Source organism: Stenella coeruleoalba (assembly GCF_951394435.1).
Source record: "Stenella coeruleoalba genome assembly, chromosome: 6".
NCBI lineage: Eukaryota > Metazoa > Chordata > Mammalia > Artiodactyla > Delphinidae > Stenella > Stenella coeruleoalba.
Window position 1 is genome coordinate 84,454,053 of NC_137151.1, and position 18,205 is coordinate 84,472,257.

The 18,205-nt window shown below is 40.5% G+C and overlaps 2 protein-coding genes across 6 annotated transcripts in view; one reads left to right on the top strand and one right to left on the bottom strand.

Moving 5' to 3' along the window:
- Window positions 1-3,412, top strand: part of MFSD6 (major facilitator superfamily domain containing 6) — a 71,882-nt gene extending 68,470 nt beyond the window's left edge. Inside the window, exons 6-7 of the mRNA XM_079924046.1 lie at window positions 1,066-1,346; window positions 3,194-3,412. Of these exons, the coding sequence (XP_079780172.1) occupies window positions 1,066-1,346; window positions 3,194-3,397 (485 nt within the window). The 3' untranslated portion in view covers window positions 3,398-3,412. The remainder of the gene's footprint in view (window positions 1-1,065; window positions 1,347-3,193) is intronic.
- NEMP2 (nuclear envelope integral membrane protein 2) overlaps window positions 1-18,205 on the bottom strand; it is a 47,423-nt gene that overhangs the window by 4,166 nt on the left and 25,052 nt on the right. For 2 of the 5 annotated variants that reach the window (XM_079924047.1, XM_079924049.1), the window contains exons 8-12: window positions 16,326-16,502; window positions 15,410-15,598; window positions 6,293-6,423; window positions 4,776-4,858; window positions 1,050-1,185 (exon numbers count right to left, since the gene is read on the bottom strand). In XM_079924047.1, the coding sequence (XP_079780173.1) occupies window positions 15,457-15,598; window positions 16,326-16,502 (319 nt within the window). In that variant the 3' untranslated portion in view covers window positions 1,050-1,185; window positions 4,776-4,858; window positions 6,293-6,423; window positions 15,410-15,456. Of the gene's footprint in view, window positions 1-1,049; window positions 1,186-4,775; window positions 4,859-5,814; window positions 5,940-6,292; window positions 6,424-7,051; window positions 7,107-15,409; window positions 15,599-16,325; window positions 16,503-18,205 lie in introns of those variants that run through there. The other 3 variants (XM_079924048.1, XM_079924051.1, XM_079924050.1) reach the window with 3 other exon arrangements.

Genomic DNA, 18,205 nt, shown 5'->3' on the forward strand with positions numbered 1-18,205 from the left:
AGAGAAGCCACTTGCTATGTTGAAAAGAACTGGTTGTTTTAGGCAGCTTGCTTTTGTTTTGTTTTACGGTACAAGGTACTGGGGAAAGTATTGGTTTTAAATTTCTCTGGTATTCTAAAGAGATTTAAAATTTAAATCAGATATGTATAGGATTATACAGTAATTTTACTGTTAGCGATAGGAAGTGGGATTAATCTCTGTGCTTTTACCTTCATTTGATAAAAATGTCTAAACCTTAAATTTGAAGTTTTCCCTTAATTAGGCGTGGCCTTCTTAAACGTATCATACAGAAAGAAGGTTATATCCAATATAATGTGTTGATGAGAACCAGCTTTCAACTTTTTGGGGGAATCAAGTTTTTTTTTTTCAATGAAGAAGGCCAACCATTAAAACAAATATTCTTTCTCAGCTCTTGGGTCCTGGAACAGGGCTGATCTTCTATGGTGTCCTGTCCTTTGAGGAGCATTTGCCTCAAGTACCCGAAGTGCTTCTGTTAAGAGAAAAACTAACTTGTTACAGAAACCCCAGAGACAGATTTTAATTCCAACAAGTTACTCAGAAGGAAAGACCAGTACTGACTTTTCTTATTCTTGTTCTTTTATAATCCTAACTAGATCATCTCTCTTAGGCAGCTTAGTCCATGCCTTCAGTAAAAGGCCAATAAAGGCAGCTACTGTGTGATTTTTCCTATTTTGATGCTTATCTTTAAAAATCTCAATCCTGTAAGTGGGCCTAAGGCAACATTCACTATAACCTATGCCCCACAGATGTTATATACGTTAACTGAACCAATACATTTCATAAATAAATATAAGTTAATGTCTGTTAAGCCCTGTAAGGAGACCCTGGAAGGTAAACATCACATTCATTTGCTCAGTACTTGCGCCAAGTAGAGAAGCCGCCCTTGTTACACGGCAACTTATCAACATTCCCAAGCATACTAGAACGGGCTTATCGAGGTTGTCCATTTGTTCAGTTTTTATTATTTATTTATACATACATACATACATCTGTTTAAATATGTAAAAACTCTGAGAAACGATTTAAACATGGCTTTCTCTCCAGACAAGACGATGCTGGCAGAAAGGATTCCTGTTCCTTCTAGTCCTGTTCCCATAGCAACCATCGACTTGGTCCAGCAACAGACAGAAGATGTTCTGCCACGCGTTGAGCCCAGACTTCCACCTAAGAAAACCAAGCACCAGGAAGAACAGGAGGATGTGAACAAGCCAGCCTGGGGTGTCAGCTCCTCTCCCTGGGTGACCTTTGTTTACGCACTCTACCAAATCAAAGAGATGATGCAGCTAACAAGAGACAACCGTGCTTCTGAGATACAGCCTTTACAGGTAGAAAGTTCCTCTGCTGCCTTGCCTTAAGCAGGCTCAGTTGTTTCAGTTATTCAGTTATTCATTCAACAAGATTTATGGGAGGTCTGGTGGGGGAAATAGACATGCAGACAAATAATTTCAGTGCTTTGTGACAAGTGTATTATAGAGGTGTATACAAGGTTCCATAGAGGGAAAATTCTGCCTTATGCGGTTCAGGAAGGCCTCACAGAGAAGACAGTACCTCTTGAAAGAAAGAAAATAAATCCATTCTGATTTTATATTTCTTTGAAATGTCTGTTTTGGTGGACATTAGTTACAGTATGGATATATGGTTCTTGCCTTGGTGAATTATATATTAATCTCTGTAATTTAAAAATTCTAATGGGGACATTCTATATAATAGGACCTCAGTAAATATCTGATAAATTAAGTAACACTCTGAGCCACTAAATGGGTCTGACAGGACACCTAACTCAGTGGAAATGTGGTTTTGCTAGCGGGCTCACCTGAAAGATAAAAAGTGGTTTTTCTTGTCCCTAGAGGCGTGGTCTCTCCTGAGTAGCGTCGAATCGCATGGATAAAAACACTGTAGGTAATTGTAACTGAAGCTATATAATGCTTTTGGAAAATGTTTAAGCGTAACTTCTGTGAACAGTTTAGCCAAAGTAATGAGTCTACTTCCCCTGTGTTTTTATTAATCACTCCCTTTCACTTGATGAATGTCAGCTCTGTATCTAGAGTAGCTTCAGAGGACACAGGAGGAGAAAAATAAAGGGGAAAGACTTTAAGAGTAGTTTGAGTAATTGCCTTAATTTGAACTACCTCAATTAAATTTATCACAATTTTGTAAACTGACCTGTAATATTTCTCTAATTTAAACCAAATCTGATTCTTTGCTGATAACCATAATGCAGTCTAGTCCATGTATGATCCTATTGGCTTATCGAGATAATAAACTCACACAAATCCTCTGCTCACAAGTCAAGGAAGCTATCAGGGTAGGAGGAGCATAGGAAGGATGTGAAGCAAGGAGGTGATGCAGAGGAAAGACGAGTTCTGCCTGAATGGCAATGTTTGCATTACTTTGGATACTCACCCTTGTTTTCACAGAAGCCTATTAGGCTTAAGTATCATTAACATTTTTTATGATATATTAAGATTAATAAAAACTGGCTAGTATGGCTTAGCTACTCTTATGAAGAAGTCATTATACTAATATTTTTTCTTTTACAGTTTAGAACTACAGAAATAAAACTTTTGTTTTTCTTTTTGGGTGCTCAGCTCTTTGAAGTGATGGGTACTAATTCAGAGGAAAATCCATAAAAAAAGAAATGTTTCCTGATTTTTACAAACCAACTTTTAGTGTGTACTTTAAAATCCCAACTATACATCAGGACTCAATTTCAGGACCTTCTTTTCCTGGCCGTGTTTCTGAGGCTGAGGATGCCTTCCTCACTTCCTGTGGGACAAGGTGCTTTCCAGCCTTGAATTCTCTGGTCTTAGCAAGTGGACTGAGTTCCCGTTCCATGCCGCTTGCCCAGTGACTTGCCACAGTGGCTGGTGGGGGCCCAGTAAATATGTGCTGATGTAAATTGTTCTCCTAGGAGTAACAGGCATGTTGGTAGTAAAGTTCCTTTATCCACAAGATACGTCTGCTTATAGTGTCTGTGTTTTTCATGCGGCTTGGACAGTTGCACGTAGGAAAGGAGATGAAAGGTAAGACATTCTATCCTTATTCCTCTGTTACTTGTTTCCTGAAGTGGTTACTTCAGGATGATCTCCCCATGTTTCGTATATCTTACTTGAAAGCATATAAAAAGTTTGCTAGCATTGACCATGGGGCACCTCCTATTTTTTCCTTCCAGGGGACCAGTGAGGATCGGGAAACTTCTCCAACTGGTGGAGCCCGGCCTGGACCACGTGAGGCTCCTTCTGACCCATCAAGAAGCCAGCCGTCCCCTCAAGCAGCAGCATCTCAGACGCAGAGCAGCCCCACTCACCCCAGTGTAGACCCGCGCAGGGAGGAGACTGAGGACCAGCAGGTTCAGCCTGCCTCTGGGGGACACTGAGGGGTCCTGCTCATCTCACACCCTGCATGGAACTGGGCTCCTCTGCCAGCACAGAGGGAGCACCTTGAGGAGCACAGCACCACATATGCTGCTGAACACCTGAATTCATCAATACAGAAATACACACACACACACACACGCTCACACACGTAGAAGCTACAGTACATATTGGCAGAAATAGGTCAACTTCCGTAGTCCCACTGGAGTCACAGAGGGAAAATGGATTTCAGTGAGGACTTTCAGTTCTTGGATTGGTAGGTTAAGGACTACAGGACTTCTCTGTCAGGGCAGTAAGAGTCGAAACCAGCAGTTACACTAAATGAGTGGAGGGAAAGAAAGTGTTTCAAGGTGAATGCTGATATAATTTCCCTCTTCTGATTATTTATCCTAATTATTTGGTTCTTAATGCAAACTGGGAAGAAACAGAATACATCTATAATTTTGTTTCTCTTAAAGAGAACAATTAAAAAAATTTTAAGACATATTTTAAAAGTAACCAGATAAAAGTTAGTGGCATCTATGCTTTTGTTTAAAAAAAAAGGAAAAAGTTTCATCAGAAACTTGGCATATCTCTAGCAAATATATTTTTATATGGGTATGGTGTAAAATGAAAATAGTCAATTCTTTGAGTGGCGAAAGCTGTTACTGACTACTGCAAGCTAAGCTGAGCTTTAAAATGCCTTTTGTTTTAAATGGGCTTTAAGACCAGAGGAGGGAATATTTGAAATCAACCAACCAACTTAGTATCCTGTGGCTTGATAGACAAGGGTTTACGAAATATATTGATACTGTAAATAGCCTCTATCACTATTTACAACTTTATAGTGATGTGGGCTCTAATTAGCTGATGGACTAAAACAAACACACAAAATCACTGAATTCCTAAGGGTTTCTTTAATTAAGCAGTACTACTTACAAATAACAGTATAAGATTTAAGTGCCTAGGGAAGGGATACAATTTTTAAAAATTACATACTGGTTCAGTTTTGTTTTGTTTTTGGTGAGGGGAAAAGGTGGTGAATAGGAAACCAGGAATGAAAAAGACAGAAATAAGAAGTAAGTACACTTTCCAATGACTAAAGAAAAAATTCTCAGTATATTCTTTCCCACGAAGACATAGTCAGACACTGGACAGTTCAGATACAGGCATGCTACTGTAAATATTACAGCTACAGTCGACAATGGCCGGGTGACTCACTCATGCATAAAGCTTGCTGCTAAAAATGAAACCTGAGGTTATAGGAAGCCTTGGGGGAGGGCTGTGGACAAGGGAACATTGCTTTAGCTGAAGGAAGGTCAATTATATAGTGTGTATGATACTGTGGATGAGTACAGGAGAGAGGAAAGAAAAGAACAGAGTTAAAAATGAGCAACTCACCTTACTCTCTGACTCTGATTAGGCAGGACCAATTATAAAGTGAGGACTTCTCCATGATACAGTACTTCTGCCCACAACTGCATCTGGAAGAAGAAAGTCTACACTCGGATATCTAGCTTCACCACAGAACACAGCTTAAAAACAAAATAACGGGAAGAAATAGAATTAAGCAAATAGTTATTTTTGCACTTGAACTGAAATGTACTGTACTGTAAATTATCATGACTCATTTTAAGTGACCTTTAAAAATCAGATGTATTTATTATGCTTATGTCATTATAGAAATAAAGAAATGGGTGACAGGCTGAACCTCACCTATGAATGTACAGTATGTGGATTTGTGAAACTGACTGTAGGAAGTCAAAAAACTTCTACTGTGTCTTGTGTTTACAGTTCTGATTTATTCCTCTGAAAAGCCTGCTGTTTTGGAAATGCACAGTTGACATGTTGAAATAAAAATAAATACCATTTTTAAGTATTTCTTAAATGATAACGATGTGACCAAACAAATAAAAGTCCTTCACTCTGTAATGAATGAGATCAAACTCTACAGGCCTTTGTTATGAGACGTTTACTGTGAGAGGTGATTAAACAGTGCAGTAATTTCCAGCCTTTGAGAGCAGACACCTTCATGGGTTTGTGGACTTTGTGACTTCCTCCTGTCCTCAAAGTGCCATTTAAAAAAAAAAAATTAAAGTGAATTCAAATTAAATTTTGATTTGAGAATTTTCTAATCCCTTTTGAGATCCCCTGGAAATACCCAGGGAGGTCACAAAGCCCAGGTTGGTAATCACGACCTTAATGACTTGTTTCATATGCTTTTCCCCATAATTGTAGAAAAAGTGAATTACGCAAAGCGCTGAGCTCACGTGGATCCAAAGAGGTTAGTTACTGATTATTAAACTATTACTCAAGGCCTTAAGTAGAATAATAGATGACAATAACACACATACCTCCACCAGCCAATAAACCTCATGAAAAGCCTAAGGAATTCACAGGAAGAATATCGCTGCCTTACTGGCTTATTAGTCTTGTCACGGGCCACACGAAGCAGACAGTCGGCTAAGTGCTCCCCTCTGATTTGCCGTTCCTCCAGGACTGCTGGGCGTGGAGGCTACTGGTGGTGCTGAGACCATTATTTAAGTGGTATTCCTTGCAGCCAATCTGGAGATAAGCAATGATTCCAGGAAACAGGGTGCCACACCCACTGTTACTGGGTGCTTGGTGTGTGCTGATGACATCATCGTTTTGTCCTAACAACAACACACTGTAATACATATCACTACCCCCTCTTTAAATATGAGGATTTTGGAGCTGAACTCGGCTTACGTTATGGGAACAAGGTCACAGTCCCAGAATTCAAACTCAGACCCGCCTGATGCCCAAGTGCAGGTCCACCCAGGACCTTCTCCAACCCCAGGAGGCGGGGAGGCTACCCTCTGCTTCTGTTGTGGTAGAACAAGCCTGAAAGCAGCCCCGGCCATTCTGAACCCTTACCTTGTGTGCCTGATACTCACCCTGTGTAGTTGCAGTTGCATTTAGGATCGCTGGCTATTCCCAGATACATAGAAATCCAGCGCCTTCAAACTCCTGCTGCTCTGTTAATCATGAGTGCCACTCTGGAGATAACTCGGAAGGTCTGGCAACCCTGCAGAGAAAACTTGGAGGTTGCAGGGACTCTGAAGACCAGTGCCAGGGGAGCTGGGAAGGGCCAGCAGACACACCCACCGCTCAGTAACCTGAGGCAACAGCTTCGTAAAGCAGCACTGTCAGGTGTGGTAGCCATTAACCACAGGTGGCTATTAAGTGCTTACGGTGTGGCTAGTGCATCTGAGGAGTTAGACTTCTGTTATTTATTTTTTTAACTAATTAATTTTTGGCTGCATTGGGTCTTCGTTGCTGTGCACTGGCTTTCTCTAGTTGTGGTGAGTGGGGACTACTTTTCGTTGCAGTACACGGGCTTCTTGTTGCGGTGGCTTCTCTTGTTGCAGAGCATGGGCTTTAGGCATGCTGGCTCAGTAGCTGTGGCTCGTGGGCTCAGTAGTTGTGGTTCGCGGGCTCTAGAGCACAGGCTCAGTAGTTCTGGTGCACGGGCTTAGTTGCTCTGCAGCATGTGGGATCTTCCTGGACAAGGGCTTGAACCCGTGTCCCCTGCATTGGCAGGTGGATTCTTAACCACTGCACCAACAGGGAAGTCTCTCATGTCAAATTTAAACAGCCATCTGTGGCTCGTGGCTACCATACTAGACAATGCAGGAACACAGGAAGAAAATTACCTTTGGGAGATCTCTGGGTCTTAGTTTTCTCATCTTCATTGTGAAAGACTGGACCCTAAAATTAACGTTATTCTGCGAAAATGAGGGCATGCTGTGACAGAGCTGACTGTAGGCAAATAAAAGATGATTTTCCCTTCAGAAATTTTTCTCTCCTTGGGTGCAGTGGGACAAGACAAAGCTACTTCTGAAGCCCCAAACCACTCCTGTGTCATTTCAGCAAAGCTCTAAGAATTCCTGGCTCAAAAATTCCAAACCATCAGGCAGATGGGAGAAAGGTCAGTGCCTGGATGGGAACAGAATAAAGGGGTGAGAGAAAGGGGGAGTGGGTTCTCAAATCACTAAGTAATTTACCTTATGAGAGGACAAACTGTGGTTTAAAATAAGAGAGTAACTGGAAACTTGGTGATGTCCAGAATGGGGAAGAAATGAGCCAGTCCAGGTGAGCACCTTACTCTCACTCAACTCCCATCAGCTTTGGACGGCTAATACAGGACCACGTGCCCCACTGTGGCTCCAGGGAGGTCCCAGTTTTTAGATGGCAACCCAAGGACCTTACAGTGCTGGGGTTAGGATTGCCGGCTCTGGAGCCCCATTGTCTGGATTTGAGTCTTAGTTCTGCCAGTGAGAACTCACATTAAGTAACCTCTCTGGGTCTCACGGCCCTCCTCTGTAAAATTAAGATGATTACAGTATCTGCCTTACAGGTTCTTTTGATGGTTAAATGACATACCTGACACACAGTAAACACTCGATAAATGTTGCCATTATTTTTGTGTGACAAATAGCCCATGGCAAGGGGAGTGTTGTCTTATTTCCCATCCAGGCCCTAGCTCTTAGTACTTTGTTAACATTAATCTATAACCATATTGCATGCTCCCAAACTACAGTGCTATGTTAAACGTTTACCTATACCTAATAAGCTGTCTAGTAAGACATTCAGTTCCAACGTGCATTGTAAACATTAAGTGGTTGGAAATATGAATTAGTTAAGGGACAAAATTAATCAAAACATAAGTTGAAGAGAAGGGGGAAAAATGACAAGTAATTTATATGGCAACAAATTGGACAACCCAGAAGAAATGGACAAATTTATAGAAATATTCAGCCTGCCAAGACTGAGTCACAAAGAAACAAACAATTTGAACAGACCAATCACTAGAAGTGAAATAGAATCTGTAATGATAAAAACTCCCTGCAAATAAAAGTCCAGGACCAGACGGCTTCACTGGGGAATTCTACCAAGCATATAAAGAAGAATTTATACCTATCCTTCTCAAACTATTCCAAAAAAATTGAAGAGAAAGGAACACTCCCAAATTCATTCTACAAGGCCACCATTACCCTGACACCAAAACCAGACAAAGACACTACAAAAAAAGAAAATCAGAAGCCAATATCTCTGATGAATACACATGCAAAAATCCTCAGCATAATATTAGCAAACTTCAGTGGAACAGGATGGAAAGCCCAGAGATAAACCCACACACATATGGTCGGTCACCTTATCTTTGATAAAGGAGGCAAGAATATACAGTGAAGAAAAGACAGCCTCTTCAATAAGTGGTGCTGGGAAAACTGAACAGCTACATGGAAAAGAATGAAATTAGAACACTGCCTAACACCATACACAAAAATAAACTCAAAATGGATTAAAGACCTAAATGTAAGGGCAGACACTATCAAACTCTTAGAGGAAAACATAGGTAGAACACTCTATGATATAAATCACAGCAAGATCCTTTTTGACCCACCTCCTAGAGAAATGGAAATAAAAACAAAAATAAACAAATGGGACCTAATGAAACTTCAAAGCTTTTGCACAGCAAAGGAAACCATAAACAAGACCAAAAGACAACCCTCAGAATGGGAGAAAATATTTGCTAATGAAGCAACTGACAAAGGATTAATCTCCAAAATTTACAAGCAGCTCATGCAGCTCAATATCAAAAAAACAAACAACCCAGTCCAAAACTGCACAGAAGACCTAAATAGACATTTCTCCAAAGAAGATGCACAGATTGCCAACAAACACATGAAAGAATGCTCAACATCATTAATCATTAAAGAAATGCAACTCAAAACTACAATGAGGTATCATCTCACACCGGTCAGAATGGCCATCATCAAAAAATCTACAAACAATACATGCTGGAGAGGGTGCGGAGAGAAGGGAACCCTCTTGCACTGTTGGTGGGAATGTAAATTGATACAGCCACTATGGAGAACAGTATGGAGGTTCCTTAAAAAACTAAAAATAGAACTATCATACAACCCAGCAATCCCACTACTGGGCAAATACCCTGAGAAAACCATAATTCAAAAAGAGTCATGTACCAAAATGTTCATTGCAGCTCTATTTACAATAGCCAGGACATGGAAGCAACCTAAGTGTCCATCGACAGATGAATGGATAAAGAAGATGTGGTACATATATACAGAGGAATATTACTCAGCCATAAAAGAAATGAAATTGAGTTATTTGTAGTGAGGTAGATGGACCTAGAGTCTGTCATACAGAGGGAAGTAAGTCAGAAAGAGAAAAACAAATACCATATGCTAACACATATATATGGAATCTAAAAAAAAAGAAAAAAATTGGTCATGAAGAACCTAGGGGCAAGACAGGAATAAAGATGCAGACCTACTAGAGAATGAACTTGAGGATACGGGGAGGGGGAAGGGTAAGCTGTGACAAAGTGAGAGAGTGGCATGGACACATATACACTACCAAACATAAAACAGATAGCTAGTGGGAAGCAGCCGCATAGCACAGGGAGATCAGCTCAGTTCTTTGTGACCACATAGAGTGGTGGGATAGGGAGATGCAAGAGGGAAGAGATATGGGGAAATATGTATATGTATAACTGATTCACTTTGTTATAAAGCAGAAACTAACACACCATTATAAAGCAATTATACTCCAATAAAGATGTTAAAAAAAAAAAGAATATTAGCAAACTGAATCCAACTGAATGCATTAAAAGGATCATATAGCATGATCGAGTTGAATTTATTCCTGGGTCACAAGGATGGTTCAACACACACAAATCAATCAACGTGATACACCACATTAACAAAGGAAAGACAAAAACCACATGATCATCTCAATACATGCACAAAAAGCATTTGACAAAAGTCAACATCCATTCATGATAAAACTCTCATCAGAACAACAAAATGGACACAACAGCAAGAACAAGCAGACACACCAATGTTCCATGCAAATCAAGGGATTATTGAATCTCACGGGGAGAAGGGAGAAAGAACTAAATGGTAGATTTTCACACTCAGGATTCAGTAAAGGATCTTCTGTTGCTGAGGGGGAAAAAACCCAAAAAAACCAAAACTCTCATCAAAGTGGATAGAGAAGGGAACATATCTCAACATAATAAAGGCCATTTACTACAAACCCACAGCCAACACAATACCCAATGGTGAAAAGCTGAAAGCTTCCTACTAAATTCAGGAAAAAGACAAGGATGTGTACTCTCATAGTATTGGAAGTCCCAGACACAGCAATCAGACAAGAAAAATAAAAGGTATCCAAATTAGAAGAGAAGAGGTGAAACTGTAACATTTGCCCATGACATGATATTCTATACAGGGAACCCTAGAGTCTCCACCCCAAAACTATTAAAACTAATAAATGAATTCAGCAAGGTTGCAGGATACAAGATTAATATACACAAAATGCAAAATATTTCTATACACTAATAATGAAATATCAGAAAAAGAAAGGGAGAAAACAATCCCATTTAAAATCACATCAAAAAGAATAAAATATCTAGGAATAAACTTAACCAAGGAGGTGAAAGACCTATATGCTGAAAACTGTAAAATACTGATGAAGGAAAATGAAGATTCAAAGAAATGGAAAGATATCCCATGCTTTTAGATTGGAAGAATCATTATTATTAAAATGGCCATACTACCCAAAGCAATCTACTGACTTAATGCAATCCCTATCAAAACACCAGGACATTTTCCACAGAACTAGAACAAATAATCCAAAAATTTATATGGAACCACAAAAGACCCCAAATTGCCAAAGCAATCCTGAGAACTAAGAACAATGCTGGAGGTGTAACCCTCCCAGACTTCAGACTACATTACAAAGCTACAGTAATCAAAACAGCATGGTATTGGCACAAAAACAAACATGTAGATCAAAAGAACAGAATAAAGAACCCAGAAATAAACCCACACACCTATGGTCAATTAATCTGTGACAAAGGAGGCAAGAATATACAGTGGAGAAAAGACAGTCTCTCCAACAAATAGTGCTGGGAAAGCTGGACAGCCACATGCAAAACAATTGTATTAGAACACTGCCACACACCATATACAAAAATAAACTCAAAATGGCTAAAACACCTAAATGTAAGACATGAAACCATAAAACTCCAAGAACACAGGTGAAACACTCTTTGTCATAAATCATAGTAATATTTTCTTGGATCAGTCTCCCAAGGCAAAAAAAAATAAAAGCAAAAGTAAACTAACGGACCTGATCAAACTTAAAAGGTTTTGCACAGCAAAGAAACCATCAACAAAATGAAAAGACAACCTATGGGGGAAAAAAAAAATGGAATGGGAGAAAATATTTGCAAATGATGCGACCAACAAAGGGTTAATATCCAAAATATACAGAAAACAGCTGGCTCCCAGGTTAGATAAAAATACCTGTCTCACTGTGGGGGATCTTCAGAATTCCACATCTATTATGTTATCTATGCATAGGATCCTTCTTTCAGTCGGACAAAAGAAAAAGGTGATTTAAATATTGTACTTCTCTAACTCTGGGCAATAATCACATACAGAATAATATAAGATCCTTTTTCTTTTCTTGACATCATTCTGGAGGTCTTAATTCTTCCACATGTTTCGATGTCAGCTATTCCAAATCTCTTAATATCTAAAATCTCATAAATTTCTAGATTTGAAAAGTCATAAATTCAAGTATTGTCCTAAATGTCAGATGGACACTCCCCTGTAATTCAGCTCTAAGTATTATTGGCAAACTATACAACTAATTGACAAAACATTTTTTGTGATATGTAAAATGTGTTTTAAAACCTTCAAAAAATAGGGACTTCCCTGGTGGTCCACTGGTTAAGAATCTGCCTTCCAACGCAGGGGACGTGGGTTCGATCCCTGGTCGCGGAACTAAGATCCCACAATACGGGGCAACTAAGCCTGCACGCCACAACTACTGAGCATGTGCGCCGCAACTAGAGAGAAGCCGGCGCGCTGCAATGAAAGATCCCGCGTGCCACAAGTAAGACCTGACGTGGCCAAAAATAATAAATATTATTTAAAAACCTTTAAAAAATAACATTGAATATGACTGTTTAAGCATGGCGACCTACACTACATCTCACTCATATGTTTTGGGGTCAAAGAGTCCAACTTGCTAACAACAGTGAGCTTCTGTGAGGCACCTCATGGGCACACTAACACAACAAAGGTTCTGTTGTGCTCCACAGCTGCACACCTAGGGTGGCATGAGGCACAGAACCAACTGTCAACAACCTGTGAAGGGCATAACCATTTTACTGAATGGTCATTTAAATTGTTTAAAGGCCTTTAAATAAATGAAGAAAAAGAGGAGAGAGGGAGTAGGGTGGTGGGGAGAGAGAGACAGACGGTAGACAGACAGGAGAAGGGAAGAAGGGAAGGAGAGAAAAAAGATCTCTTAGAGGAGCTGACAAACATACGGCTTGATGGGGACTAGACCTATGATCAGCACTATAACAAACCCCAATTCAAATAAGCACAACAGAAATACACCCAATATATCACAAGCAGTGCTTTTAATTATCTAGCTTCTCACAGTACTCACATAATAGAAACTGACAAATCCATGGTTTCCTCTAAAAGTAAAAATGAAAAACAATATCCCCAAAGCCTCTTGTTGTTCTTTTTCTCTTCCTTTAGCTATTTTTATTGCAATAAAGATCACAATAAAAACAGCTACACCTAGCTTGTTGGCTCACCAGGAGCTGCTTTCTTCTACTGTCGGCACCTGTTCACCCTGGCGCAGGTGAGGCCCAGTGGCTGTCTTGGCTGGGATGTCCCCTGGGAACTCCAGCAGACTGCACACGTTATGCACACACACATTATGTAGGACACACACCGTCTCTTGGTGAGCACAACCACAAACACATCTGATATGTTATAGCACCAATAATTAGAATTACAAAACAATAAAAATCAGATTAAACTGTAACAAAAACGCTATTACAACTTTACACTTATAAAAGTCATCATCTTCATAAATCTGAATGGAAGATACTTTGATTTTTTATATCGAAGTCTATGTGAAAGCACAGATTAAATTTAGTGTATTTCACAAAAATAGCAAAGCTCCTGATATTAAAAGGTGTCTGGCAAAAATAGAGACCCGTAAAACACTGACACACTGCTTCAAAGAGGAAATATCATTTGGAAATCAATCTAAAGAATTCCAAACAGGCAGCCACACTCTTATTGAACAATTTAGAAAAACGCTATACTAAATTTGGTTCCAGAAAGCAGTGCCCAAATGATCTGTGTGTCCCTCCTCCATAACCCTTCTAGAAAAGGGAGATTCCTCATTCTTTATGCTGCTACTCTTTATGGCCCCACCACAGCAAAAGAGCCTGCGTTTGATTCTTAAAGAGAAGTTAGCAACATCTTAACCCTTGGATTGTTTTGCCATGTTCAGATCTTTTCCCAGACCTATGTTTTGGCCTCTTTTCCTCAGGGTCAAAGCTCATGGTTAGTCCCTCATTTCACTCTGGAGTCTAAAATCATGAAGCACAAGAAGAAAAATGATTTGTTCTCTACAAGATCACAAATCTGTTTTGTAGGAAATTGTTATAAACACGTATAACTAAACAATTTTTTAAAATAGGCCAGTCGAGGGGCTTCCCTGGTGGTGCAGTGGTTAAGAATCCGCCTGCCAATGTAGGGGACACGAGTTCGAGCCCTGATCCGGGAAGATCCCACATGCCGCGGAGCAACTAAGCCCGTGCGCCACAACTACTGAGCCTGTGCTCTAGAACCTGCGAGCCACAACTACTGAGCCTGCGTGCCACAACTACTGAAGTCCGCGAGCCTAGATCCCGTGCTCTGCAACAAGAGAAGCCACTGCAATGAGAAGCCCATGCACTGCAACGAAGAGTAGCCCTTGCTCGCCACAACTAGAGAAAGCCCACGTGTAGCAATGAAAGACCCAATGCAGCCAAAAAAAAAAAAACCAAACCAGAATTGTTGTAGAAATTCAGGTGTGAACACTATTGAGACCTGAATTTAGGGAGTAAAAATAAAATAAAATAAAATAGGCCAGTCGACTTGAGGTTAAATGCCTTCAATTTCAACATACAAAAAAATGTAAAAAGTAATTCTAAATTCTAATCTTTATATATGTCTATAAAAGTCTTATCAAAACTTTAAAATATAACCATAGGAAATGTTTCTCTTTATCACAGTTATCAAACAGTTAGTTGGCTATTATTAAAAAATAAAAAATAAGTCATGAATATTGTGAGACCCAAGGCTATGGAGAGATGGCCCCTCACACCAATACTGTGAGACCCAAGGCTGTGGCGAGATGGCGCCTCATTTCTAAAGGTCTCTTCTTCTACCTGAGTCATTGGAAACAGCAGGGATGGAGTTTTAGTCCCAGGGCTGCCTCTAAAAAGCCCTGTGGTCTTGGACAAGTTATTTAACCTTCTGAAACCTCCATTCCTCCACCATCAGCATTTTCCAAACATGTGTTCCAAGAAATATTAATCTCATGAAAAAGGGTTCTGTTGTCAAATTAAGCCGGAGAATGCTGCACACAATTTCTCCTCTTTAGGAAGTTCACAGTGTGCATTAGCATTATTAAAGGCTCTGAGAAGTCCTGCAGTACGTTTAATCATGCATCCGTCTTAGTTGACCTCAGGATTCCTTTACCTACTAACACTTATTAGCATCCTGTGGACTACACTTTGGAAAATACTGGTCCAGTGTATCTCAGGTCTCTTCCAGCACTTACATTGATAACACGCAGGAAGAGCAATGCAGAGTCTTTTGACACAGGTTCTGGGGATTAAGAGAGGATTTAATGCCCTGCGGTTGACAAGGCACCTATTCAAATTAACTGGCCCCTTGAAGATCAACATGATCCCTTTGTTCCTAATGAGAGTCTTCATTCAAGGACAGTGGTAATGACTGTCACAGAATCTTGGTGACCACCTACAGTACAATACACAGAACTGTCCAAGAAGGATCAGTTATCTTCAATACAGTTTAGTTTTCCTTTCCAGCGTGATTTGATTTTTCTCCATAGTGAATGCTTTTGCCACTGTTCCCCGGTACAGTTCTGCCCACCTTTAATAGGATCCCTGCCCTTCCCCACTTCCTTGTCCAGAATGAAGTCAGTGTGCAGGCAGACTGTCAGGAGTCCTCAGGTTAAAGAGCTGCTCTTCCAAGAAGGCACCCGCAAGGCCATATTGTTCTTCATGCAGCCTAATTTCTTCAGGCGACAAGTGGCTTCCTCCAAGAACAAAGTCTGCAAACCTAGTATTTGTTTTAAATAAAGTTAATGTTATCACAGAGAGGTTTATTGGGAAGATAACATGTTCCCTGGCTACTTATCCCCTTTAATTAAATTTGACTTTGCATCAATAGAAGATGGCATTTGCACAGTGGGTGTAAAAACAGGAATGGCTTATGTGATCCTTCTCTAGACGTTCAGGGAAAGGATCGAGAAGTAGGCAGACTTAGGAGCACCGAACGCTGCCAAATATATCCACTCCTGCTTTCTAATTCCTTCTTTCTCTCTTTCTTATTAAACGTACTATTTATTCATTATTTTAGTGTCACGACTTTCCCCCTTCAATCTTTAATTTGAGGGCACTGTCGTTTGGATAAAGCTAGGAAGAAGGGAAAGCAGCAGGGAAAAGATGCTGGGGCAGAGATGTCTTTCTTGGTGATCTTTACAAATGACTTTTCGTCCCCTGTAGGAAGAGAAGCAGGTGACACATCCCATTCCGTCTCCCTTCTCCTATGAGTTATCTTTATGGCCTTCCCTATGAAACACATCTGATCAACATTTATTCTGACACTGGCACATCCACAGGGCGAGGCAGAGCACTGAAGCAAAAGCGACTCTGACAGCTTCCATGCCATTTGCTATCCAGGAAAGTTGTCTGTTTCTAGCCTGAAGTATCTGATCCAAACTATCCTGTTATTTTCATGGTAACTCCAACCCAAGCTATGTTGCGGGCAGTGGAGCGGGGCTTACGTTTTAGGCGCCCGGAGCCTGGACACGGCCAGCCAGGATGGGAAGCCGGGGCTGCGGCAGGCCTGGCGCAGGTCCTCCAGGGCGCGGGTCGTCGCAGCATCGGCTTGTTCCCTGTACTCGTCTTCAGTAAGAAACTTAACCACCGGCTTTTCTGATGTAAACCATTTCTTCATTTTCCTAAAACAGGCGGCATTTGGTTGCTAGATTCCTGGCCATATTTGGTTGCTCAGTTCAACCCTTAAGATTTATAAAAATACATTTCTTCAACAGTGACGGTAATAATTCTTAACTTCCTCTATATCATACTATACTTTATTATTGTTATCACAACGGAGGTTTACAGAACGTGTAGTTTGGGCCTATCAGTACATTTCCCCTCTTCCTGGACCATCTGAAATAATGTCCTACGGCGTTTGAGGATCGATTTCTGATAGAGATGTTGATTGCATTTTTCTTCCTCAGTGATTTCAAATCAGGCAGTTAAAAGTCTGGCTTCTTTATGCCTGCCCTGCTGATTTTCTTAGCAGCGAGCCTCTGAGATGTCCTTTTATGGAGACCTAGCAGAATCACTTGCCACTTAGTCTGAACAGAGAAGCCAGGAAGATTTGTGGAATATCGCCTCCACCTAGTGGTGGGGATTCTGACTCACCTTAGAGGAAGTAAACACTGTACAAGGGTCGTGTATACACAGTCATTTATAATAATTCTTCCTCTGCTACATGCTGAGGGGCTCACGATTGGAATTCTTTTCCAACCAAAAAAGTCCTAAAGTGAAGAATCTTATAAAAATGGTAATGATGAAAAGGTTTTAACATATATGTTATACTTACCAATGAGTTAAAAAAATGTTTTTAGGTGGTTTAAAATTTAATTTAACCAGAGATTCCCAAATATAAGTGAGCATGAGAATCACCAGGAGGTGTTTTAAACATACATTTTCTTGAGGTTTGGGACCTGAAAAATCTTTAAACTTTTATTGATTATCTGGTGGTTGATAAGCTCAATTAGGGAAACACTGACATGATTTCCTTCTCCTTTTCTGAATACCTAGACTGTCTCCCTAGAGGAAAACTCCTGGGCTCTGAGGAGAAGCCTGGGACACAGTCCTAGCTTTGAGGTTTACCCACCGTGTGAACTGGGGCAATTCCTTCACAGTTCTGAGCCTCACCTTGCTCACATGGAAAAAAATGAAAGCAACAAGGAGGTCACTGTACAGATGAAATACATTATTTTGTGTCAAGTGCGTAGCACAGTGAGTGGTCTATAATAAGTGTTCAACAAAGATAATCAGAAGAACAGCTACCATATAGTATTAAAATATATTCAAACAGCTCTTTGCAAACTAGAAAGTACTATACAAATCAAAGTATTTCCTCTGGTTTATTATTTAACCTATAAGTTCCTGTTTTATCCCCTAATGTTTCACATAATTGCTCACTAGCAAGATGAAAAGTTGAGGAAGTTACAATATCTTGATCATTACGTTTGTGTTAACAACGCACAGCAAATGCACTAAAGGATCACCATGACAGAACATACTTTGCTCTTGGCAGGGCGGTGGATGTTTAAAGGGAAAGTGGAAGGAATTCTCTCTTGGGCTCCTTGGGCCACAAGCCTGGCAAAGGACCAGAGGTCTGAAGGATGTGTAGTGCCCACTGTCCTCCTGACAGAGGGACCTCTGAGACCCCCAGTCACTGTCTACCTCTGAGACAGGGCAGGGGGAAGCAGTCAGCATCAGTCCCCCGACCCTGCTGCCTTTCAGTCTCCCCAGCATTCTCTGCAGAGGGGCCCTGTCCTGTCGCTGGTGCATTTTAACCCTGTGACGTCACCACACATGCAGTCATCAGATCCAGAAACTACCAGTTACCACAGAGTCTCCT